The sequence below is a fragment of the Falco cherrug genome, chromosome 5 (assembly GCF_023634085.1).
Source record: "Falco cherrug isolate bFalChe1 chromosome 5, bFalChe1.pri, whole genome shotgun sequence".
Lineage (NCBI taxonomy): Eukaryota > Metazoa > Chordata > Aves > Falconiformes > Falconidae > Falco > Falco cherrug.
Genome location: NC_073701.1, coordinates 70689153 through 70715277, shown reverse-complemented (window position 1 = coordinate 70715277; position 26125 = coordinate 70689153). Strand labels below are relative to the sequence as shown.

Below are 26125 nucleotides of genomic sequence, written 5' to 3'. Positions count from 1 at the left end.
CCTGACCTAATTGGGTGTATTTTTGCACACTGGGGTATTCATAGCCTTAGCAGGAAAGACTGGCAAACAAAAACAAAAAACAAAAAAAAAAAGGGACATGAGGCAACAAGGTTTCAGCTCATTTGTAAGTCATTTATTACTCAAAGCAATGCTGCAGGTCAGTAACATGTCGTTACAGATATCTCACCCATCCTAAGAATTTGCTACCAGAGCAGCAGAGTGCAAAGTGCTACTGCCCAGTGAAAAAATGAAGGCACAGGGAAGAGTAAGTGATTTTTCTGGTGTCCTACAGTCAGTAAAGACAGTGTTGATAGCAGTTTTGCACTCTGAGTACATAGCAGCGTATCTCTGATTTGCCAGATCCACTGATTTTTCTAGCTCCTGCTGATATATCAAAGGCTGGAATTCTTGCTGGTGTTGCTGGTCCTAAACACAGCTAGCCTGGGAGTAAGAAAAAAGGCTTTCCATGTTCCTGTGCTGTAGTACTCAGGTGAGGTGAGACAGAAATATTTTTGGAAGGTCAGTGTCCCCGGTTGCCCTGTGACAGTGTGAGATGAGCAGCCCCATGTAAACGTGTGCCTCAGCCTAGGAGATATGAGAAGGGCTCTGAGCTTCCACATGTTGCCAAGGAAGAGCAGATTGGCAGTCAGAGTGCTCAGGTTTCCACCTCAAGTGTGACTGTTCAGCCACTGCCACAATGAAAAGCAAGTATTTTAGTATAAGGAATTATTTTTGATGAGGAAACATAGGATTTCTGGTGAAAGCTCCTGTCTCAATGATCTAGTCTCATTGCATCTATTAGAAAAAGAAGGAATTTGAGGGAATTTTGTTATTGTTTTGCTGGGGAGAGTAACTGGAACCTCTGGAGGTCAGACTGTTTCTAACTGGACTTTCTGTGTTGCTATTTGGTGCCTCATGCCTTTTTGGGTGGTGGCACATGTAGTCTGTGCAAGAGAAAAGCTCATGATCTAACTGTGGTGGGGACCTAGTTCCTGGCAATACTCTATTTTGGCTTCTTTGAAAGAATGACTCATAAAGTTCTGGCATACTTGTAAGTCTAAAATAAAGAAGTGTCATTTGAAGATCTGTTTCCTCTTTTATTCAGAAAAAAAATGAATGATGCCTGCAGATGCTGTCAGTCACTCGGTGAAAAAAAATAGTAGCAATGAAATGAAGCAACGGGGAGGTCTAAGTAGCAGTTCCTGAAAATGGGACTGTCCTCCTGCTGAAAGACAACACAAAACTATAAAGCAAATAGTTAGGCTTGAGGTCATTATTGACTGTGTGGGGCAGTGTCAGGAGTCCCAGGTGCTGTGTGAAGTGTACAAACACAGCCTGCAGACACTGAATGGCATAGGACCTGCAGGCTCCCTCCCCTTTTCCTGCCACGTGTGAATCATGGGAGAGCAGATGACAAAGAAATAGGTGGAAACACTGAGCTTCTCTTTGGTTTTCTCCCACTTCCTTATAACACGTGGCATGAGAGATTGGTGTGGTTTTCATTTGGTTTCCTAAGGAAACAAGGCTTGTGATCATACTCTTTCTGTCTGTGTGTCTCTTCTATTAACTTTTGAAGCCATTAGCCAGTTTCAGCCCAATGTGACAACAAGGTAGTGGTTTCACAGACTGGATTCTTCAGTTTTCTAGAAAATCAGTGATCTGCTGGAGGACCCTCTTCCTCTTCTGCTCATGAGATCATCCAGTCGATGAACCATCCTCTTAACTGCTGCAGAGGGAGTCTAGATGGGAGGAGGTCACCAGTGGCTCAAGGTAATTCTGAACACGTTTGCATTTGCATAGATCTCAGAGCCAAATCATGAAGCCCGTGGCTGGCTGATACTGCTGATGCCCAGTGTGAGTGTTCTTTCATTGGCACGGCTGTTGGGACAGATTAAAGCCGATCTAAAAGGTAAAATGCAAGCACGTGAAAATATCACAGGTGCCTTTTGGGAGGGTGCTGAAAACCCTGGTGTTCCTCTGCTGCAGAGACTTTGGACAGATGTGTCCAGGGGCGAGAGGGGCAACTGCAGAAACTGAGAGGAACTGCAGGCAAGTAGCTACAGCAGGGAGAAGAGGCATGATGGGCATCTGTCACAGCAGGATCCTAGCATGGTTTTATGTCAAGATGAAGTTTCCCTTCCCAGGCAGTGCTTTCAGGAATGAAGCCAAGCAGGACGGTGCCTGACTGATCTTTTTGTACAAGTCTGCCCCAAGAAATTGCCTGGTTTTGTACAGAAATGAGCCTGAACCAGAAGCTTCCCTAGATGCAGCACCACGAGGCCTATCTGGAGGGTCGGGTAGGCCTCAGCATCTGTTGTTTGAGGAACTTTTAATGTACTGTGGTAAATTACCAAGCTCAAAGCCATTTGGCTTGGGAAGTGTTGGCTCAGGACCTTAACTGAAAGGGAAAGTGGGAAAAGAGAACTTGTGGGCTTGTTTGACCTCTTTGGTAGGACGTTATGTTTGGTATGCCCCGAAAAACTGCAGAGTGTTTTTTAAAGGTGTCATGTCACCTGAGAAGGGGTGGGAGCAGGCAGCTAGCTCAGAAATGGCTGCTGCACACCACCACAAAGTCTGAGCCCTTCTGATTTAATCCAGATGGACAGAAAAAGGTTTGCTCCCCACTCATTTCTGCTCTACTCTATTTTCTGTAAAGGAGTGTCAAAACAAACTGCAAAGAAAAGCATGAAATGCTCAAAGGTCTACTTTATTCTACAACGCTTTCAGGGTGTGTGTCATCTCCCATAAAGCTGTCTTGCCCCATCCTTCACTCGACTCAAGCAAAACTCCCATAATTACTTTGGGATCTGCAGCAAGAGAACCAAATTTTGCCTAAGACCTTTGATTTTGTCATGTCTTTCAGCAATAGGGGAAATTCTTCAAAAATACCACAGCAAATACCATCTCTATCTCCATCCAGATGTTGGAATCCTCCAGCACAATGTACGTATATCTGGTTTCTCTGAGAATGACTGTAACATTTATCGTGTGTTTTCCAACATTGCGGGTCACAGATTGAAATTAAATGCAGAGGATTATTCCTTCCAGAGAAATAGCTGATTGAGTCTTTTCCCTCAAAATCTTCCTTCTTACCTTCCCAGCATATGCTTATCTATATAGGCCAGCACATTTTTAGAGCCTACTGGTATGTCAAGAGTCTTTCATCTCTTGGAGGAAATCCCAAATCACATTGTACCCATGACTGATATGCTGCTTGTGTTTGTTGGAAAATGTGTTGTATTTTCATTGCCATTGAACTCTGGTACTTGCTCCTGGTGTATTCATGCGGTATACACCTCCTGCAGTAAAGAACAGTTAATATTTTCGGTTTCTGGTTTGGTTTACTCTTGTGTTTGGTTTTTTGGCTATTTTGGCATCTTGTAACTTCCTGAGAAACCAGCTTTCTGTTCAAGTTGTGATAACAAACGTTGCAATAGTTCTAGCAGCACTGGGGAATCAGAATCAAAGTTGTTAACCAACCAACTTGGTTCTTTGCTTCTAGCAAAACCCGGCTTGTTTTATGGTGTTTTCACAGTGGTGTAAAACCACACACTGCACAGGCAGCTACTAGGTCCACTCAGGAAATGAGTCAAAGATGACAAGAAAGTGACAAAGTGCAGATGAGGATTTTCTGTGGTGAGCAAGTGGGTTTTTTTTTCAAGTCCCTTTGCCATTTCCCTCACATTTTTGAAAAATCATTGTTGAGGTAATTGTAAAAGTGAATAGCTGTGCTGTTTATTCTGTATTTTTTGTACTGTAAATCCAACAGTCTCTGAAGATAGAGCCTAAACATTATTAGTCCTTGCTGAGCACAAGAATGGAGCCAGGAGATACAAGTTCTTTCTATAACCAAAATGTTACTGTTTGACCATGGCAAAATGAGACCGTGTGTTTGAGATCGTGCAGATCTCCTAAACAGAGTACCTTTTTCTTCTCTTGCAGTTACCAGTCCTGTAGTAATTAAACAGAAGGAGCATTTGCAATCATTGTTATTATCTTCAGAGCTGATACCAGCTTGTGTGAGGCTGGAGTTCGTTGTATCTTACTGTGTCTTATTTCAGACTATCTGCAGATGCAGGCAAGTGATCCTGTTCAGCTAAGTGATATTTACAGTGAATTATTTTCTCATAGATGGAAATTTAGATTGTATCCATGATCCTCCTCCACAGCTGCTTCTTTCCCACTTTGACTGTGCTATTTCCAACCTCTAATCTATCTCCTTCCATGTAATCATAGAATCATAATTTATTAATCCTACATTCTCTCCACAGAAGAGCCAGGTGAGGCTGAAGAGGTGCTGGCTGGTCTTAGAATAGTTTCTCCTGCCCTGAGCCACATCAGCCCATTCTGTGATGCTTAAACTCCTCCATCAGGCAGATTTCATAAATCAGCAATATCCATATTTTACAGAGGAGAAAACTGAGGCAGTGAGTGTTTTGCTGGAGGCCAGATAAGGAATTTGGGAAAGTTAAAATGCCATCCTTCTTAGTGGCCTTCTTTCAGGTGTTGTGTATATAGGAATATGCTTTGAAATAGGAACATTTACTCCTGATCTTATCAAACTGAGGCAGACACTGTATTTATCTCTTCATATTATTGCCTGTGTCATAGTTCCATTATCAAAAGCTGATTAATCCCCAGCCCTGTCTGAACTGCAGCTGACATTATGTGCAGGCCCGTAGAGTATTTCCATCTCTACCTGGCACTAAGCAGATGAGTTTATCCACTTCCTATATTCATCCCTGGTCCTACTTTGGGGTGAGAGGTGAGAAAATTTAAGTGGTTTTCTGAGATCACTTCCAGCCCTGTTGCCTGTGTTTCTGTTAATGGTGCTGGCATGCCAACTCTTTGCAACTTTAAATAGGGAATGGAAACCCTGGAAAATGTGAAACCAATTACCCAGCTATCTTGTCCTGCCTTTGAGGCTGGCATGAATGGCTGCAACATATGGACAGAAAAGATAATAGCTCACATTTTGAGAGGTCCTATCCTGGGCTAATCCTCATACTCTGTCAGTTACCAGGGTGTACCAATTTTAGTTGTTATGAAGTTAGTGCAAGACAGGCTTGATTTTCTTACTACTTGAAAGTGGCAGCAGGTCTGCCACTGCGCTGACCAGAAGTTTCCCTCTGGACTTATTTAATTTCATCTTCCTGCAATGGAAAATTGGTTTTCTTCAAAATCAGTATTTTCAGGAGAAAAATGTCCATTGCTGCAAAATATTGATTTTTCCCTCAAAGTTGGGCACGAGCACAGGGCAGATTTCTGTTTTAAAAGTGTAGTCACTGCAGAATAGCAAGAAGCAATATAATTTTCCTTTTTATATATATATATATATAAATGTAAATTTTTTTAATATTATTTCATCCTTTGTTCTGCTGTAGATGGAAGGGGGAAGCAGGTGTTCTTCAGCTGGCTGTGTACCCTAGAGAGTATCTCCCAACCACCTGAGAAGTGCACATACAAATGCAAAGCAGGTGGGCAAAATGAAAAACATGAACAGAATTGCAAGTGTACGTCAGGGCCGTGCAGTGAAGGAATCCTGCAGAATCTTTTTGGGGTGAAGGGGATTTTTTGGGGTCTCCGTTTATAAATCCATTTAACATGTCTCCTTGCTTGCTTACTCCAGCAATTGGAGAAGGACATCAGGGGAAGACTGCAAGACTGGGAATGCCATCAAAGTAGGACACACAGGAAAGCTGATACATGCCTCCTCTTTCAAGACTCGGAGGTAAATGAGAAAAGGTTAATAACACTATCGCATGGCAGCTGTCCAAGCTGCCGGCAGCTGTTGACAAAGCTTGGCTCGGCTAGCGAATTGAAGGCATCAGTGTTTTGGGTGCATGGTACCTTTTTGAGAGTTCAGGAAGTGAAGAGTCAAGTCGTGTTTCTCAAACTAGCACCCAAATTTAACTCCTTGCCCACATAAACACCAGCCCACAGGTCTGGTTTCTCTTTGGGTAAATTGTTTTGCCAAAGCAAAACAAACATACAGGCACCATGGCCTCTTTTAAAGTCCTCATAAATATCAGCTATCTAAATAATCTGTTGGGAATTAGGACAGCAAATGCTTTGTATTTCTGGATATGACTACGTGAGTGTGGGTCAGGAAGCAAAACCTGGCACACAGGGAAAGAAAACCCATGGATGAATGGCAGATTGCTGTACAGCCTGGGTTGTTTCTCCTACATCTCTAACACAAAGAACAGTCAGTAATTTAGAGATAAGTAATTAGATTTAGTAATTAGAGGATTTAGTAATTAGAGGAGGAGGAAAAGGTGGAAGAAGAAATATGTGTATTACCTGGCTCTGCGGTTTTAGTCCTAGGTGGTAAGACCGGAGAAACATCGGAGAATGTGCAAGATTTTAGGGCAGTGATGTTTATGTTCATATTCTGAGTGTGGTATGCTGATATTTGGCTCTGGTCTCCTGCAGCTTGATTGCTGTGGCTTCTCTCCCACGCGGTGACCCTGGGTAACTAATCGGCAATTTGTTGATGAGATGGGACTTGCTGTGTAGGGCACCTGAGCTGAGGAAAGGGATGTGCTTGGAGCCTTGGAGCATGCCCCCGCAGCAGGTGAGCTGATGTGATGACGACTGGATATCTGAGACACCAGCAGCGCTGTTGATGGTTTCATTGGCATGATCAAGCATGGTAAGTGGATGTTTCCTGCAGGTTCTGCTGTTGCCTCCATGCGGGCATGGTTATTTTAGAAGCTTTAAAATAAAGATTTTAAGGAATGCATCTTACCCTAGCTCCTACCCTGAGAGATCAGAAATCTGGGATAGATGGAGGTGAAGTGGTAGAAAAAGGTTGCACTCTCCTGGGTGAACCAAGTGGGAATTAAGCCATTCAGGCTGTAGTTTCAGCCTTGCACTGACTTCTTTTTGTCATCTTTGGCAAATCACCTTTCTGTGCTTCTGTTTCAGCTGTCTTACCTACTTGTAAATTTTGCAGAGCAACGATTGACAGGATGACCCAGCAAAACCAGAGAGGTCAATAAAGAAATGCCAGTTGTTACAGAGTGGCTGGGAGGCCTGGCTCCCTGTTCCATGTTGCATGTGTGACGTGTTATTTCCAGGAAGTAATATCATCAATGACATAATTGCCAAGGAACTCGCTGTGGTCCTGGTGACTCTGGAAGAGCAGCTCACTCAGCCCTGGGACCTAAGTGGACTCTGCTGCCATCTGGGATCCAGGGAAAAGAGTCCCGCTTCATTTTTGGCATATTTTTGGTACTCACATTGTCCCAGTTCTGCAGGCCCCAGTGCTCTCTCCAGTCTGCTCCAGCACACCCCAAACCTCTCTTTGCCACAGCAGCTCCCCAAAACACATTCTCATCCAGCTCCTGCACCCCATCCCACAGCCGTGTGTCCTTCCCCTCCACACTGAGCCCCTTCCCCAGCTCTCCACAAGCACCAGCCCCGCAGCCCTACCTCTCCCCAAAACACCCTGTGTCCCCAGATCACCTGCCCAGCATCTTCTTGTATTCTACACCGGTCTTATGGGTCTCTGTTGCCTCTCCTTCCCCCTGTCAGCACCCCAGTCTCTTTGCACCAGTGCCACCACTAGCCCCTCCCTACACACACACACCAGTGACCCCAGTACCCCTTCCCACACCCCAGTTCCCCCAAATACCATTCCTCCACATATACCAGTACCCCTTCCCCACATGCCACCAGCCCACACACACCAGTCCCCCAGTACGACCTCTGCAGACACCAAAGGCTCCCAATACATGCCTCCCACCACACACCAGTAACCTCGTCCTCACATACCAGTGCCCCTAGTCCCCCCAAACATCAGTGCTCCCAGTACCCATTCTCCCCATAGAGCAGTGTCCCCAGTACCTGCTCCCTACACAAACCAGTACCCCCAGAACTCCCTCCTCACATACACCAGTGCCCCCAGTATCCAATCCCCACCCACACCAGTATCCCCAGCACCCCTCCTTCCACACTAGTGCCCCCCTTCCATCCCAGTACCCCTTGTACCCCTTCCCACATATACCAGTGCCCCTAGTCCCCCCTCCCTACACACAACAGTACCTCCACTACCCCTTCCCCCCACACCAGTACTAGCAGTCCCCCCCCAATGCCCCCAGAACCCCCTCCCTGCACACATCAGTGCTCCCAGCGCCCCCAGTACCCCCTCCTACACATACCAGTGCATCTAGTACCCTCTCTACCTCCAGTACCCTCTCCTTGCAAACACCAGTGCCCCCAGTACCCCCGCACCAGGACCCCCTCCCCGCACACACCAGTGCCCCCAGCATCCCCGCACCGGGACCCCCTCCCTGCACACCCCAGTGTCCTCAGGAGCCCCTCCGCCCCCAGTACCCCCTCCCCGCACACCCCAGTGCTCGCCCCGCCCGGGCACTACAAGTCCCGGCGGCCGCCGCGGCCGGGGCCGTGCCGTGCGGGGCCGTGCCGTGCCGTGCGGGGCCGTGCCGTGCCGTGCCGTGCCGTGCCGTGCCGTGCCGGGGCCGGAGGCGGAGCGGCGGCGGCCGGACCGGCGGCCCGGGCCATGGAGAGCGCCGCCAGCGGCGGGTCCCTGCGGGGCGAGATCAGTGCGTGGGGCGCGGCCGCGGGGTCCGTGTGCGCGGCGCGGTGGGGTTGATCCGCCACGGGGAGAGGCGGGGGCCGGTGTTAGCGCCGCGTTTCGGGGGGTGGGGGGGGTGGCGCAGGGGTGTTTGTTTTGGGGTGCGCAGGATGGGTCGGGGAGCGGGTGGCTTCACCCGAGGAAGGGGAGGATGCTGCTGGCAGAGCCCCCGCTTCTGGGTGTGGGGAATGCTGTGCGAGCCGCGGCGGCACTGCTGGGGAGCAGGACGAGAGGGCATGGCCCCCTCCTTGGAGGGAGATGGCGGGTGGGAGCTACGCAGCACCTCGCCGGGCCCGAGCCCTGTCTCCGCCATCCCTCCGCAGCGCTGGAGGTGACAGAGCTGCTCGCACAGCGCTGAGAAATCCTGTCCCTGGGAACGGGGCCCGGCCGGCTGGAGCAGCGGGCCCAGCCCGGCAGCTTGCCCCGTGGATGGACCCGCAGGAGAGCCCGTAGGGAGCGTGAGGCGGTGCTGCACGGCTGGTTCCCCTGGCACGGATGCTCTCTAGCTGCAGCAGGGACCGGCCGTGCCCCCCTGCCTGGTGCTGCAGCTGGCAGGGCTGAACCAGAGGTCCTGAGCCGCAGATGTAGGAGCTCTGGCCCCAGCTGCCCCGTAACCCCACGTACGGCTCCAGGTGGGAGCCCTATCTATGGGGACTGCTGGTGTTATTTCTCATGTCAGCCTGCCACATAGGGAATTGTGCAGTAGGAGAGAAGAAATTTGAGGAGCCTGCAGTGTGCAGGTTTGGGTTTTTGGGCTGTATAAATAAGCACTTAGTGAAATGCTGCTGGAGCTTCTTCTTCTCCTCAGTCCTGGTGGTGACAAAGTGATGCTGTTCGGTGACTGGCAATTTGAGTGCTCCATCCTCATTCTCAGACATCTTGCTTCTCCTGACATAAACCAGGAGAAGCTCCAGAGAGGGGAAAAAAGATCCTGCCCAGGGATATTGGCCAAGGGGATGAGGATCTAAGAAGCAAACAAAAAAGCCTGCTTATAACTGTGCGTTGGGAAAATGCCAGTACTCGTGATTCCCTTTCAAGGAGTGGTTTCAGTCCACTATACACCTCAGTGTTGCGTTATTCTTCAGGTCTGCTCCATCTTTCATAACACTAGCTTGTGTTGGCATTTGCTGCTTTATGCTGGTAAAGAAAATGTTGCATTTAGGGATGGAGAGAGATATGGTCAGTCCAACTGAAATATGTGACAAGGCGTTTATTTTTTTTAGAAATAAGGCAAATCACCCTTTTTCTTCTGCTCTGTCAGTGCTTGCCTTGAAATGGGGGTCTTATGGAGATGTGTAAAGGGGAGGAACTGTAACTGCAAGGTCTGGTTTGCCGGTGGTTTTTAGTATTAACATTTATGCAAACAGCACCATATGGCTGCGATAAGCCCTGCTTTTGCAGGGTACCAAGGCACTTATTTTTATGGAGAAGATGCCTTTATCTTGCTGAAAGTTGCATGAAAACGCACAGGGCTGTTCTGTACTTGTTCCTACCTTGAAAGCAAAATACCTGAAAGGAGATGATATCCTCAGTTAGTGCTGGCAAGCAAAACCCAGACTTGCCCCGTGCAGCTGTAGATGCTCAGCGAAGGTGTCGACGCTATAAACTCAGTTGTTGAAGCTCCATTGACTTTTGGGGAAGATACTTTTTAGGTGGGCTGAGTTGCTCTCTGGAGATGTCCTGTTTCCAGTGATTTCAGATGGAGCCAGAAGGGACAGCGCCCTTAACGCTAAATGGTTAAGAGCTCGCTGGGATGAATCTGGACCTAACGAACGCTGCTGGGGTTTGTGCTAGGATATAGTTTCAAGCAACTACAGCAAAGCATTTCAGAAACTGCAAGGGAGCCCAGCAATACAAACAGTCCCTGACAGGGCAACGGTCAACCGGGAACCTACAAACATTAAGCACCCAATTAAAAAACACACGCTGAGTGAGGGCATGGTGCAGAATAAGCTCCTTGTTCCCAGCTCTCTCTTCTAGCTGCTGGCCCACGTTCCCTGTCTGCTTTTCTCCAGCATGAGATCCATTTGCTCGACATGTATGGTTTTATTTATTTACTTATTTATTTATTCTTTCCTCTCTAGGCTTCTGGGCTGATCGAACACCAGTTCATGAAGCAGCCAGGCGGGGAGAGATCCTACAGCTGCAGCAGCTGATAGAGAGTGGAGCCTGTGTGAATGCAGTCACCTATGACTCTATCACCCCGTTGCATGAGGCGAGCCTGCGGGGGCAAACACAGTGTGTCAAGCTTCTGCTGGCTGCAGGGGCCCAGGTGTGTATCTGGGTCTGATCCAGCTGGGAACTTCATCTTGATTTTATTCCTGGGATCTGAATTCTCCCCGTCTAGCTCTAGGTTCTTCATCACCCTGGGCTTTCTTGACAGTCAGCAGAGGATGGCAGGCCTCTTCAGAGGGTGTTGGAGCTTGATGTGACGTAAACATCTACCTGAAAGTATTTCTGTCTCGCCCTCTCTCTCTTCACTGACTTGGCAGAACCCAGGGTGACTAAAAATCTAGTTCAGATGACTCAGATACCTAAAGGTAACTGGGATGAATCAAGGGGTCAGAAGAATAGCAGGGGTCATGTAGCTTCCAGAGGAGATTTATAGTTATTCTTTAATTTCTTCTTCTATTGCTTTAATTTTTACAACGGAAACAAAAATCAGCCAAACAGAATCTCTGGGTATAGCTGGTGACAATTGTCTTCAAGGGCTTGTGACTTCTCACACACTGAAGACAGCAGTGCTCTGAACAAAGCCGGTGAAGTGGAGCACGTGTTTGCTCCCTAGTCCTTCGCATTGAATCATAGAGTCATTTACATTGGAAAAGACCATTAAGTTCATCAAGTCCAACCGTTAACCCAGGACTGCCAAGTCCACCGCTAAACCATGTCCCTAAGCACCATATCTACTCGTTTTTAAAGTCAGACAGCTTGGCTCAGTCCGCCGATGAAGCTGAGCTTTGCACTAAAGCAGATGAGGAGTTAACATGTTACTCAGCTGCCAGGAGAGGGGCAGAAAAATCTAAGAATGGAAATAACAGCCTAAATTTGTGTCATTAATGTGCATCCATGCCCTGAGAGTGATGGGAACAGTGCAAGCCATGTTGCTGACAGTTAGCAACCAACTCTTTCCCTAGCTCAGAATATTTCTGGGGTTAAAAGAAGTGAGGACATAGGCAAAAGGGTAATGCCACACAGCAGCCTGCAGGTACCTAACATCTTTTTTTCTGCCTTGAAGGTGGATGCCAGGAATATCGATGGCAGCACTCCGCTCTGCGATGCCTGTGCCTCAGGTAGCATAGAGTGTGTGAAAGTGCTGCTGTCCCACGGTGCCAAGGTGAATCCTCCCCTTTACACAGCATCTCCCCTCCATGAAGCCTGCATGAATGGTAAGCTGGTGTGCTCTTTGCATGGCTATTTGCGGCTTGGATGGAAAAAAAAAGCAGCTGCCAAGTGTCTTAAGTTGACTGTAAGCTGTTGTTGCTCATCAGACCATTACAGCTTGCAGATACATCAGTGGGCACATCCCTGGTTGAATTCTGAATGCAGAGTGCTGTGGTATCTGGTGAATAAAGCTGTCCATTGTGTTGGGTGCTTTTATCCCATATGACAGACTCAAGATAAGATCTTAGGCAGATAAAACGACAGCTTCTTGGTGCTCTATTAGAAAAACCTTCAGGCAAACAAGTAGCTTTGCTGTTGTGAGCAGAGGGGAGTTTGCACCCTTTCCCTCTAGTCCAAGTTGAGATGGAATAAATTGCTCTGATTAGGGCATGAGACCATCTTAATCAGGTGGTTGTTCAAAGCTGCTGGAGGAGGCTGTTGGGTGGGAAGAAAGTGCCAGGGACTGTTGGGCGGTGCTGTAGTGCTCCTTGTCCCTCACTCACCCTTTTCCAGCTGCAGGGTCTGTCCAGGGGATAAGAGAAAACCCCAGGGGCCAAAATAATGTCCCAGCTGGCACATGCCAGCCACTCTCTGTTACCTCTGGCCTTTACTCAAGCCTCTTCTGGACTTTTGGATCTGGGTTACAGAGCAGGAGCAAGCATCAGGGGTGGCTGTGACGGCAGCAGAGGTGGAGGAGTGGCAGAGGGGTGTTTAAATGTAATTGTTCCCCTGAACTTCTGCATGCACAGCTGCAACAGCAGGAAAGCCTGGATGTGAGAGTGGCAATGTCCCCATTAGATGATTGTGACCAAATCCCTTAATGATTTTGTGCCTCAGTTTCCTCTTTGTAAGATGTAATACCTCCTCTCTCCTCCCTGTCCTGGACAGTTTCCCTTTGACTATGAAGGCTATGGGAGACAGCATTTTTGACAAACAGGTGCTGACGTAAAATACGTAGCTGTGAGCTCTTGCTTAGCTTTTCCTTGTTAAACTTTTTTCCTGAGGCTCGATGATGATGACTGCCCACTTTCTGTTAAGTCATATTGTTAGCATTGGAAGACTTAAAGCTGGAGTGGTCTTGAGGGTGATCTGATCCACCCAGGGCAGGATCAGCAATACAACCGTCTCTACAAACAACGGGCAATTTTGTGCAGACCCTGGAATTCAGGTTCGTTTGACCTGATTCCCAGTGAGCCATGTTAGTCTCAGTGCCATGCAGGTGTGACTCTTATTTCTTGTGTTGTGGTCTCACAGTCTTTGTCCTACAGTGTATTGCGTTGGCTCACAAGCACTTCTGTTTTGCAGCCATCACCCCAAATATTAAACAGGCTGTCTGTGGGTCAAGCTGATCCCAGCCTGCCGTATGCTCCCATTTGAGCTGGATTCTTTGTTTTGACTTGGATCTTCCCTTTCTAAAGGTAGCTCAGAGTGCGTGCAACTCCTCATCGATGTTGGCGCGAACTTGGAGGCTCACGACTGCCATTTTGGGACTCCCCTACATGTGGCCTGTGCCAGGGAGCATCTGGACTGTGCAAAGTTGCTGCTGAAGGCAGGTATGGCAGGCACAGGTTTTGCTTCTGGGTGGGCAGGAGATGGTGGTGTCTGTGCACAGCATTTCCTTTGGTGCTCTGCAGTGGCATTCTTGTTGAAGAGCTTATTCACTCACAGCATAATATAGATGACAAAGGTGAAATGTTTTGCCTTTACCTAAGCAAAGCTTAATGCTTAAGCATTTTTTCAGCATATGACTGTCAATATCCCATTTGTGATGTTCTCAGTCACATTCTCATGCCCTTATTTTCATAAAATTCAGAATTTTTCAACCCCTTAGAGCAAAGTATCAGCTTCTTCTCCAAAGTGGTATCAGCTGGTGAGCATGCATTCAGCTTTGGTAGCGCAGTCATACAGTTTTGGGTAGGTTTTAGGGGGAGATGTCAGGGTTTGATGTTGTACAGAAAACCAGAGGTGAAGTCACTTCATACCTCAGGGAGATCTGGTTGGTGTTATGCCCAGATGAGTTTGCTGGATGTTCAAGTCAATGTTCTGTGCTCCAGGTTTCACATCCCAGTTTTCTTGCTGCTAACTTTGAGGGAATTTGGAGTTGGACTTCGTGTCGTGGCTTGGGCTTACTGGGAGGAGATTTGGCCCAGGGGTGGGGATTTGTTTCATTGAACATCATTTGTCTAAAAATTACACATCTAAGCTTGCTTGTTTCCAGCCACTCCGGTTCCCTGTCTTGGGCACCCATCAATTGATTCCCCAGAAATGCCTGTTTCTTCTCTTTAACTGTAAGGGGAGTTCAGTGTGACCACACATACCTAGAAGTCAATAGTTTGAATTGAGTGAGGTTTGTCTCACCTCTGCTAACAAGTCAGTTGGTAAAATGGAAGCAGTTGTGGGGGTATGAGAAGGACCTTTTGCTGTAAGCTTATAAAGCCCAAACTTTCTTAGTAAAAGTATCTGTAACTAAAACTTGATCCTGCAGTAGTGTCTGATGGTGAGCTGCAGTTTATCATGAGTCTGGAGTATTTCTGTTAAAATATTTAACAAAGCCATCACTGTTTGTGGGAATACTCCGCTGGGATGACTGTGAATGGCTTTTTGCTGGCTTTGGACAGCACGGATTCAGGAAGCAATTCTGAACTTCACACTCAGCAGCTTATTTACCTGGTAACATGGACTAAAATAATTTCTCTGCAAGGAAATCATAAAGCCAGAAAGGAAAACTCATGTGTTGCCAGCACCAATAACTTGTTCAGTAGTTTAGTTTCCTCTTTGTGCTGTTCGGATCTTGTTCTGGCTGGTCCTGTGTGTTTTAACAGCATTTTTTTTCTCCAGTCAAACCACTCCTTACATTTGGGTCAAGTGAGGCTTTCACGAACAGGTTTGGTTTTCTCTCTGTCCCCAGGGGCAAATGTGAATGCTGCTAAACTTCATGAGACAGCCCTCCACCATGCAGCAAAAGTGAAAAACGTAGATCTGGTGGAGATGCTGATTGAATTTGGAGGAAACATTTACGCAAGGGACAACCGAGGAAAGAAGCCATCGGATTACACCTGGAGCAGCAGTCCCACAGCAAAGTGCTTTGAGTACTATGAAAGTAAGTGAGATATGATCCCCTGCCCCAGGAATTCAGTCACTGCCAGCTCCATTGCACCAGGTCGTGATTCTCAGTCAGCTTTGATTTGTAGATCCCTGATCATCTTCCTGTGAAGGTTTAGAGTTCTTGGTGGCAAAGTGTAGCAGCTGACCGTAGACTGACTCTGCTTAATTGTGGTTGAATGACAGTGGAAAGATGGTCCAAATCATGCCCTCACTGAATTCAGGCCCCTCTCATGTGTCAGCATGAGCGTTAATGCTTTGATGCATTAAGTCAGGTCAAGAAAATCACCCAGCTGAAAACTCATTTTATTTGGGGCAGGGAAAGCATTAAACTTTAGCTGTGTTGGCTGTCAAATTTTGGAGGAGACATTTGACTGAGGTTTGAGAATGGCTTTAAATCAATCTTTATCTTGGTTACCCTTGGTGGAGCTCAGAGGAGTAAATTACAGACCTTTCTGAGCTTTTGCAGACTGTTGCTCAACACCATAGCATTAGATGATCCTAAAAGTCACAGAATCACAGAATGGTTTGGGTTGGAAGGGACCTTAAAGATCACCGTGTTCCAACCCCCCTGCCAGGGACAGGGACACCTTCCACTAGACCATGTTGCTCCAAGCCCTGTCCAATCTGGTCTTGAACACTTCCAGGGATGGAGCAGCCACAGCTTCTCTGGGCAACCTGTGCCAGTGCCTCACCACCCTCACAGTAAAAAAATTCTTCCTTATAGAAAGAAAAATGTCTTTTTTACAGAAAAATCAAGTATTTTCTGGCTTTGCAGTCCTTTCGGTGGGGAGCCCCTTATAGCCCCTTCTCCCTCTGACTTCTTTCCCTGTAGCAATCTCTCCTCTGGGTTATTTATTGCTCTCTTTCTTTAGAGAGCCATGAAGTTTGCTGGTCTGGCTGCAGCTGAGCTGGCTGAAGAGGTTGAATCCTGCATGCCCATAAATACTTCTTGTATCTTGCCAGAGTTTACAGCCCCCTCAGTCCAGCCAGCAGAACTGCACGAGTTGCTTTTCAACGCAGACCGTTGTAACAGTATTGTGCTAGCTTTAGTAGTATTTTTCTTTTAATTGGTATCATTACATTCAGGACTAGGTCCAGGACAGATGCAGACCTTGGAGGCTGGTGATTGCCAAGGCTGTGGGGGTATAGGGATGGAAGCTTCTTAGGACTGACTCCTTCCAGGGCAGTTGTGCCAGACTGTAACTCTGCGTCCGTGCACTAGCATCAACACGTGGCGCTGAGGCTGTGGGCTGCAGACGGGGCTGCCTGGAAGGGGCTGTGGGGAGTTTTATTCGAGCTTTCAGCGGAGTGCTGAGTCTCCATCTCTCGGATGGAGGAACGGAGTGGTAGGGAAGTGTTAGAAGTAGTTTTTGTTCTTGTATGCAGTGTTGCTGAGACTTAATACAGCATTACTAAGGGAGATCTGAAAGTCTTGCATGGCCCCAGTGGATCGGAGCAGGTGACATGCTGGGCACCGTTAGCCTTTGGAGGATGCAGGTGGGGAAGGGAGCTGGGAGAAGCATGCTGCAGCCATGCTATTTCTGGTGGGATTTGCATTGGGATGAGCCTTGAGGGAGCACGCCTGTGGCTCTGCAGTGCCTTCCTTGGGCCTGGGTGCTGTGGGAGGTTGAGCGCTTGGAAGCAGAGCCAGGCTTGTGATCATGGCAGGGGTGATGCCAGATGTCGACAGGAGGTCTGTGCTCTCTGGGAAGGTCAGCAGTCCGCTGAGCTGCAGCCCTAACTTTGGATCCTCTTTTCTCATTTTAGAAACGCCTCTGAGTTTGTCACAGCTCTGCAGAGTTACAGTGAGGAAGGCTGCTGGGCAGCGAGCACTGGAGAAGATTGCCAAGCTAAATATTCCTCCGCGACTAATCCAGTACCTGTCCTACAACTGATGGGGAAAAGGTGGCTGGGAAGGACGATATCTTAAGCTCCCGCAGTATGAAGGATGTCTCTTTCTCTTCTACCTCCCCCCAAGAAACTAATTTTAATTTCAGCAAACTGGTGTAAATAGTATTTATGAGGCAGCACTTCCTCTTGTCCGTGGGCAAAAACAGGCTCAGACGATGTGTAGCACTGGCTTGAAGCTGGATCTGTTAGACTGTCACTGTGTTTGAGGCCATAGTGCTCGCTCTTTGAGTGGGATTAGTCTTGCCTAATTTTACATGTCTCTAGCCTAAGGCATCTCCGTATAATCTAGCCAGGCTCCCTTTGCAGTCAGTGAAGAGAAATAGATACTTCTGGAGCATGATTCATCTGTCCCCTTTTAGATGCCTGTGCTGGGATGATACAGTATGCCTTGGGAGCGCCTCTCTCCGCTGACTGCAAAGGGATTTGGAGGTGATACCCTCGGATACAGACGTGTGTGTTTCTGCAGTGGGAGCGCTGGATCCCACCTCAGTGTTAATAACTCAGGTGACGACTGCCTAATGCCAAGGGACAAGGTCTGAGAGACGTGTGTGCTCTAGCTGGAGGCAAATTAAGTCTCCAGCAAGCTCAGGACTAATTAGAGGTACTGCAGCCGGTTACTGACTTTCCGTGAACATCAGTGGGCTTTGGCTCAATGCCAGCGGTGAGGACAAACTGCTGCCAGATCAGGGGTGACTTTGCCCATGCTCCTTCCTTGCTGACGGTGAGCCAGTCCTTACTGTAGTGTTCCTCTAGGGTATCACCGTGTCTAATTTTCAAGCCCAAGCAGGAAGCAGGTCTCTCTGCACATCCAGGGATGCTTCCCTCCAGATGGCTGGTCCCAAACAATATTTTTCCACTCGCTCTGAACCACTGTGGTCGCTCTGTTGGTTTTCTGTGCAATAAGTGGCAGAGCTGCTGCCCGATGGTGCCTGAAGTACGGTGAGAGCATGTTCCTTGTGTAGCGGTGCAGCAGATCCCTGTGGTGTATACCCACACGTGAAAGGCAATAGGAGGGCTGGGTTCTGACTTAGGTTTTGAGATTTTTATTTTTATTTTCCCCCCCTCCGAGTTTGTCTCTCAGTGCTGGAGCCTCTTCAGAGGTTGGCAGCAGGAGGCAGCCCTGAGCCGTGTGCTGCTGAGTGTTGTGCTTGAATCCTTCGGCTTCAGCTGGCGTGACTGCAGCTTTGTCCGTCTGTGATTTGAATCTTGTATGAGCAGAGCCAAAATTGTCGTCTGCCCTCCAGATGAGATGTTACATGTTGTCTGAAGGCAGTAACCTACAGGATACATGGTACTAAGGGGATGGAGCTCCCCAGTGCCCCCGTGGCAAGTTTTAGCACTGTGATGAGATTAAATTTCTCCTCTGAATGACAGCAGATGTCCCGAAATCCGCTGTCTAATGTGGCATCAAGCTAACTCAGGGCTCTCAACATTCTTCATGCTGTGAATTAATGATTAAAAGTAAGCAATCTCTTTCAAGATCTCTCGCTCCCCTGGCCAGCACGATGGGGCTCAGCCTTGGGAGGGACAGGGGAAAATCGCATAAGCACAGGGTTGATGAGCTGAGGTGGAACTGAATGCACTTTAATGGTGACCAGCAAATCACTTTGTTTTTTAATTTTCCGTTAGGTTCATTCCCTCTGCACCCCTTTGGTGGTTTTATTTTGCTGTGCCGTGTCATATAGAGCTGGACAGAAAAAAGTTTGAGATCCTGCTCTTTGCGTAATTGTCTGTTTATAATTCTGTTTTTTGTCTTTAATGTATCAGAAATGTGAAGTTGCTGAGAAGCTCAGGGAAGCCCTAGAAGTGTTTATTGCCAGATTGATAGGATAAAGGTTTTGTTTTCAAGAAAAGCTTCTTCTGCCCAACATGCATGTCCTTACAGACAAACATGTATTAGGAAAGTGTACCTTTTGGTAATCTGGGGTGAAAACCTTCCCTATTGGTTCCAACTCAAATCCCTTGTTAGGTTGCTTTTTTTAACATTGCCTAAGCTGACGAAATAATGAAGCGGGTAAGTCCAAGTTTCCAATGTAAAAGCTAAAGATTCCTTGAACAACCGAGAATAAAATTACAAGTTCCTATTTATGTCATCTTTATTTTTTCCCTCTCTTTTAAATCACCTTTCTGGTAGGTCTGAAAGTTTTGTTGTTTTTATTTTTTAATGTCTTTTTAGAGGTCCTGCTGATCAATGCAGCATCCAGGAGGGGCTTACTGAGAGAGCTAAGCACCTCTTATTTGGTGGCAATAGCCAGACTCATTGAGTAGCAGTTTTCTTAAGACATCCACTTGTTACAGCCATGTCTGGAGGGAGAGGTGTTCCAGGAAAGTCCTTTGAGAGCCAACAAACTAGAAAACAACACCCAAGTTGTTTCCTGGTGTGCTGTGGTTCTAAGGCAGGTGGCCCGATCATGCCATGGCTGTTGGTGACCCAACAGGTGTTTACTTGTGCATCTCTGAGTTTCTAAACTGCAAGTGAAAACTGAGGTTTATATTCTTTTTGATCTTTTATCCACCCTGTCTAGCCCTCAGTTCTTTTAATCCTGCAGGGATTTCTCAGCTGGTTGTGTAGCATCTTCTGAGCCGTTGTGTTTTACAGCTCAGAGTAAAGGCGAAGTAGATGCCAAATTAAACTGATGTGATGTTTTGCTTACCTTAATATCTCAGACTGCAATTTTTGTGGCAGTTAGCTGTTACTGCATGAGTAGCATCATCATCCTTACTGCAAGTATAGTCTGGAGAGCTGGGAATCACTGCAGCCATCTCAAATTAAGATTAGAATTAGAAGCTTTGGATAACATTGCCCTAACAGGGGGGGTGAGGGCTACACTGAGGGTCAGATTTGGATTAGGGTCTCTCCTGGCCCATGAATTGCTGAGAGTAGCTCCACTTACTAACACAAGAGGCCATGGCAGGTTGTCAAAGAGCCATCCCCAACACTCTGCTTCTGCTAACCTGTCGCACTGCGCTGCCCTGCTTGACATGAACCACAGAAATGGATGGTTCAGGATCACCTGCAAGACATCCCAGAGGCTGTGGACATGCTTTTCTGTATCCCATTAAGCCATACCCATCTCTCATTGCACCATCATGTTGTAGGTACGGGTTGGGAAAGGCTGTTGTGGCTGCCTCCAGTATTACCCTCCTCCGGTTATTTTTGCAGTGATTGTGGTTTGTTTCTTATGTGTATGAGAAAGAAGGTCTCAAGGACCTTATCTTCTGGAAGTTTATGCATCTCACCTGGGTGATACACCCTCTGGCCACATAAGGTTGCCTTCTCTCAGTTATGGGTTAAAAAACTTGGAGATCCCAAGCACCCAATTCACTCTTAGATTATAGGGACTGGGTGCTTTTGCTGTTTCAGTGGTAGCTGAAGGACCTGTGGGTTTTTAAAGAGTTTGGGGATTGCTGGGAATGAAGGAGGCTCTCTGAATCAGAGGTATTATTAAGTGAAACTCCTTGACTGACTCTGCTTGGATTACACCCACTGCTTTATTTTTATGTTCTGGCTATTATTTGACTTCCTTCACCCTTTAATCCTAATGTCAAATTAGGGCATAAATCCAATGCAAACAAACCCAAACCCACCAGGTTAGTCCTGCTTTCATCCATCCCCTTTCCTGGGCTCCCCAAACTGCAAACCCAGTTGAGCATTTTGGGCCACCTCCCCTGTCCTGTGGGTTTCTCTGCCAGCTTTGCTATGGGTCCAAGAAGCACAGGGAGCAGTCTGAAGTAATGCTGCTGCTTCAGGGAAGCCCAAATGAGAACAGGACTTTGCTTTCATCCAGGAAAATCATCTTATGGACAGTCAGGCTTGCTCCCGGGTTGCTCGCTGGTGGTTGCTGCTGGCCAGGCTTCTTAAGGTCAGCTCGTGAGCAGGGAGCTTGATCATAGCAGCTTTTCCCCAACTATGTGAAGTTTGTCTAGAAAAAACAAGGTGTGGCTGAAGCTGATGATTGGAAGAAAGCCTCACAGCGCTGAACTCCTTGTAATGCCAGCAGCCATTGCTTTCCCCGGACGATGTGGAGAGGAGCCACCCTTCCCCTCTATGCATGAAGGAAAGATTTGTGCCATTGGTGCAGCTCCCCAAGTCTTGGCATAAAGAAACAGCAGAGAAGGGAAGGCAACAAACACAAACAGGGTTGGTGGTTTTATTTTTTAATATCTTGTACAAAATATCTTTGTACAAGAGGGCAAACCCCAAGAGCTGCCCTAATCTTAGCAGCAACAAGAAAAGACCTCAGTGTCCTCTGGAAGGCGGCACCTGAAGATGAGTAATGCAGTGGTTGCATCATGGTTAAAGCAAGCATGAGCATGAAGTATCTGTTCTACCTCTTGATTTAAAAAAAAACAAACAAAACCAACAAACCCAAATGCTGAAGACCTTGAGTATTTACCTGAGCTTTCAACACCCTGTTCATCACTTCCCTCCTTTCTTCAGGGGAACAAGTGATCCTGCAGGCACTTGCAAGAAGATGGTGCCTGTCCTGTGCACTTCAGCGGGAGTCAGTGTAAACTCTGCAGTAAACTCAGTGTAAAAGGGCAGTCTCTGCTGTCTGGCGCTTGCTTGAGGTCCAGCCTTGGGCAGCTCAGAGGCTGGTGAACATCCTGTTCCCTGGCTTGGGGATGGCCGGAGCAGTAGTTGTTTTGAAATCAGGGGTTTTAAGGCCAAGGCTGTTATTTTCAAACTTAAAGCCAGCATCTAAACCCATAGCAAGGTAGCAAAGCGTAAGGGAGGAAAAAAAACCCCACTGATTTCTTAGGACCTTTGGAAATCTTGACTACTTCTATGTGGCACCTTTAGGTTCGCCTGTGCTGTTAGTTAACCCGAGACTCTCCTGCCTGCATGTTACTTTGAACAAAAACCTCATGCGTCCTGCCAAAAAACCCAAACCAACAACTTTTCCACCCAGCAGCATAGATGCAGCTTGTTCTTTGGTGGGTGCCCTGTAACTGTGATACTCCGATTCTTCTCTGGGTTTAGGTACTGAGACACCAGGCTCAGGAAGCAATGACCTCTGTTTGGAAAGAGTATAGCATGTTATGAAGATGCTATTTGTATTTATACCTGATTGTCTGATTTGTAATGGTTCCTGGCATGCTGTGGAGGTAAGATTTGGGCAGGTGTGAACACGCTGGAGTGCTATTCGTGATTAAAACTCGCTCTGGAAGGTTTCATCTGTGCCTGACTGTGTTTCTTCTTGTAGACGGTTGCGGTTGGGGTGTGGGGTCTGTGCGGGAGCCCTGCCAGCTCCACTTGCTTTGTCAGCCTCAGCCTTAATTGCAGCGAGGCTGTGGGCAGGCAGCGTGTCAGCCCTGGCTTTATGGACCTGTGCAACCAGCTGAACTTACCCTCTGGAGGACAAACCAGCCCAAGTCTGTGCTGGCTGTGTGGCCACGTCCAGAGAGTTACAGACAATGGCTCAGTGTCCAAGTGGCAACTAGTAACAAGATGTGTCCCTCATGGCTCTGTATGGGGACCAGTACTCTAATATCTTCATCAATGGCATAGTGGGATTGACTCTGCAGATGACACCAGGCTGAGGGTAAAGTTGATTTGCTGGAGGGAAGGGATGCTGTCCAGAGGGACCTTGGCAGGCTTAAAGAGGGGACCCATGTGAACCTCATGAAATCCAACAAGGTCAAGTGCAAGGTCCTGCACTGGGCCAGTCGCTAGTATCAACAGAGATGACTGAGAGCAGCTTTGTGAAGAGAAATTTGGGGATACTGGTGGGTGACACATTGGACATGACCCAGTAATGTGTGTTTGCATCCCAGCAAGCCAATTGTATCCTGGGCTGCACCAAACGCAGCGTGGCCAGCAGGTCCAGGGAGGGGATTCTCCCCATCTACTCTGTTCTCATGAGACCCCACCTGCAGAGCTGTGTCTGCTCTGGGGCCCCCAGCATAAGAAGGACACGGACCTGTTGGAGTGAGTCCAGAGGAGGCCACAAAGATGGTCAGAGGGCTGGAGCACCTCTCCTAGGACAACAGGCAGAGAGAGCTGGGGCTGTTCAGCCTGGAGCAGAGAAGGCTCCAGAGAGACCTTATAGCACCTTCCAGTACCTAAAGGGGGCCTGTAAGAAAGATGGGGACAGACTTTCCAGTAGGGCCTGTAGCAATAAGACGAGGAGGAATGGCATTAAGCTAAGAGAGGGTAAATTTAGATATTAGGAAGAAATTCTTTACTGTGAGGGTGGCGAGGTACTGGCACAGGTTGCCCGGAGAAGCTGTGGCTGCCCCATCCCTGGGGGTGCTCAAGGCCAGGCTGGACGGGGCTGGGAGCAACCTGGGCTGGTGGAAGGTGTCCCTGCTCCTGGCAGGGGAGTTGGAACTAGATGGTCTTTAAGGTCCCTTCCAACCCAAACCATTCTGTGATTCTGTAAAGAAGGCTTGTTTTTCTAGTGATCACAGGCTTTTAGGGGCATGCTGTCTGAGATTTTGAGAGGACACTGAAACAATGAAAAACAAGCCCCGCCATGCCCCCAAGAAGTTTTAGTCCTTGTTTCCCAGGAATGCTTCCCACATGTTGCTGAAACCTGGGAAGAGGGGCTGGGACTGAGGGATAGCTCTTCACCCTGGGCAGCTTGAAAATGGGCTGGGGGAAATCCTGAATCCTGGAAGAAAATGGAGGCTGGAAACAAAATCCCAAAGAAATTTGGAGGTGTTTGGATAGAAAGGGACAGTCCCTCTCTTCCCTAAGAGATGATCTCCAGCCAGCCTGCTTACTGAGTCCTTCTTGTGGGTTGGAGCAGCTGGTTGAGGTGGGGAAAAGGTACTTGTGTGTTCTGGGGAGGTGTTTTGGGCGGAATTGGCACCGATTTGCGATACAAGTGCGAAAAGCTTGTAAATCTGCAGGTTTTGTTGCCGCTGGGTTGCGGGGAGTGCTTCCCTGCACAGCACCGCTTGGCGGCGCTGCTCGCCCCAGCAGGAGCCGCGAAACCTCCCTGCAGGTGGGAAATGCTTAACCAGCTGGGTCTACACCAGCCACATTTTTGCAGGAGAAAGACAAATCCTGGAAAAATTTTGAAAAATCTGCTCCCTGAAACAAGCCCGGGCGGTTTTCCGTGGGCAGACGGCAAAGGCATCGTGGGTCGCCAAGATGATCAAGAGCCAAGATGCTCTTTTATTCCTGCAAAGCTCTTAAATCTGCAAACTTGGGCCCCATTCCACCTGTATTTGTTGGGTTCCCCCCACCCTTTTCCTGAGTAAAAATGGATAGTGATAAATGAACAACAAATCGCCTCCAGCTGACTCAGTTCCTACCTCCAGGCTTCAGTTCTCCTCATCACAAAAAGCTTTTTCGTATTCCCCAGATCTGTCAGTAAAAAAAAAAAAAAACCCTCTGATTTTGGCTCAGGGGTGTGTGCGTTTTTAAGGAGAAAAACAGTAATTGAGGGAAAGACCTGCAAACCCAGCTCAGCTGGGGGAAAGGAGGGGCACAGGGCAGGTTGTGCCTCCCTGGATGGGATGAAAATAGGGCAAGAAATTGAGATGGAGGTGCTGCACAGCTGTTGTTTCTTCCTTTCAGCTTTGCCTGGGCTCATTTTTTTTTTCTTAATCGCTTCTTGTGAGGGCTGATTTGGGGCTAGTATGGACCAAAGTGGGAAATGAAGGTGTTCTTTTTTAAGCTATAAAGAGGGGAAGGTGCTGAGCTCTAAAGCTGTGAAGACTGGGGATGTGTTTTTTTAACTGTTTGTTCATTGCTGGGGGTGATTTATAGAGCTACAGAACCATCCTTCTGCCTATCCTGGCGGTAGAAAAGAAGCAGAAGGCCCCAAAATCTCCAGCTGGGATACGGTGGGTTGTGATTACGTGGGGCTGCCGGCACGCTGGCCAGCGGGGCCGCGTGCGTGGTGGCTGAGGTCATGGCGCTATTAATTTCCCATTAAAACAGGGCTCCTGTGCTGCAGGGATGGAAAATGAAGCAGCTCTGATCACAGCCACTGCAGTTAACCCTTGCAGGGCTGCATGACTTTTTGGGTAGAGAGAGCCAAATCCCATGGTGCCAGTGGTAGACTACATCCCTTGAAGGTTGATGGTCACCACTTTGGCCACCCTATGGCTGCTGCAGGTCCTCACTGGATTCCTGGGGGACTCAGGGTCCCTTCAGACATCCAGGAAACCCTCCTGGCGCCTGCAAAGACCTTGTCTGATTTAATCCCCTGCCAGCTGGCTGGGATGGAGCCACATCTGCCCACTCTGCAATGCTGGAAACCCAGCCATCGTCGAGTGCCCAGGGGCTGGCGCTGGTTGCATTTCACACTCAAAACACTCCCAGGCTGAGACCAGGGGCTTATTTTGGTAACTTGAACTTGGGAAACTCCTCAGCAGTGGAAGGGAGGAGAGGAGCTTTGTGAAATGCAGTGGCAGCTGGGGACTCCCTGCGTCCTTGTGAGGAGTCCTGAGCATCTTCACAAAAGTCTTGGGGCTTTACGTTGAGCCTTGGAATGCTGGGGGAAGGAGATGGAGGGGCTGGGGAGGTCTCCCCCTCCTTGCAGTGGGGCACAGGGCATCTTCGCTCACCTCATGCCCCAACAAATACCTGGCATACCATGGGGTCCCCTGTCCTGGTCATACTTGTCCCCATCTTCTGGTGGTTCTGGTCCCCTCTTCTTGTCCCACTTGTCTCCTGGTCCCACCAGTCCCTTCTCCTGGTCCAACTTGTTTCCTTCTCTTGGTTCCACTTGCCCTTGTCTCCACATCCCACTTTCTTTCTCCTGGTCACACTTGTCCCCATCTCCTGGTCCTGTTTGTTCTGTCTTTTGGTTGCATTTTCCCCCTTTTCTGGTTCTTGTCCTCAGCTCCTGGTCTGATTTGTTTCCCTCTCCTGATCCTGTTGCTCTCCTGGTACCACTTGTCCCCTCTCCTTGTCCTACTTGCAGATTTGGTGCAGATCCCATGGGATTCAGTGCAGAATTATGGGGCCAGAGCCTCTCCCCACTTTTATTTCACTAATTCCCACATGCATTTCACTAATGCAGCCCCCCAAGCCCCCTCACTGGATGCCCTGGAAGGTGCAGCCAGGAGGCTGATGCCATTTTGGCCAGTCTGTGAGCTGAGTCCAAGGAAACTTATGTCATGCAAAGCAGCTCCATGCCTTGCATGCTGTTGGGCATCTGC

General features: G+C 48.1%; 1 protein-coding gene and 1 long non-coding RNA gene across 3 annotated transcripts; both read left to right on the top strand.

Moving 5' to 3' along the window:
- The first annotated feature begins 152 nt into the window (after positions 1-152).
- Positions 153-7023, top strand: LOC114014865 (uncharacterized). Of its 2 annotated transcripts, XR_008732514.1 has the most exons (6): positions 153-1770; positions 2864-2943; positions 3943-5477; positions 5630-5731; positions 6436-6655; positions 6931-7023. It is a non-coding gene; the product is annotated as an uncharacterized LOC114014865 (long non-coding RNA). The 2 variants fall into 2 exon arrangements; XR_008732513.1 differs by having other exon boundaries at positions 6436-7023.
- A 1417-nt stretch (positions 7024-8440) lies between these two features.
- ASB13 (ankyrin repeat and SOCS box containing 13) lies at positions 8441-22178 on the top strand. The gene is made up of 6 exons (XM_055712164.1): positions 8441-8570; positions 10687-10874; positions 11841-11991; positions 13405-13539; positions 14895-15086; positions 16859-22178. The coding sequence occupies exons 1-6, from the start codon at positions 8528-8530 to the stop codon at positions 16984-16986; spliced, it is 837 nt and encodes a 278-aa protein (XP_055568139.1). The 5' UTR covers positions 8441-8527; the 3' UTR covers positions 16987-22178.
- Positions 22179-26125: the final 3947 nt, after the last annotated feature.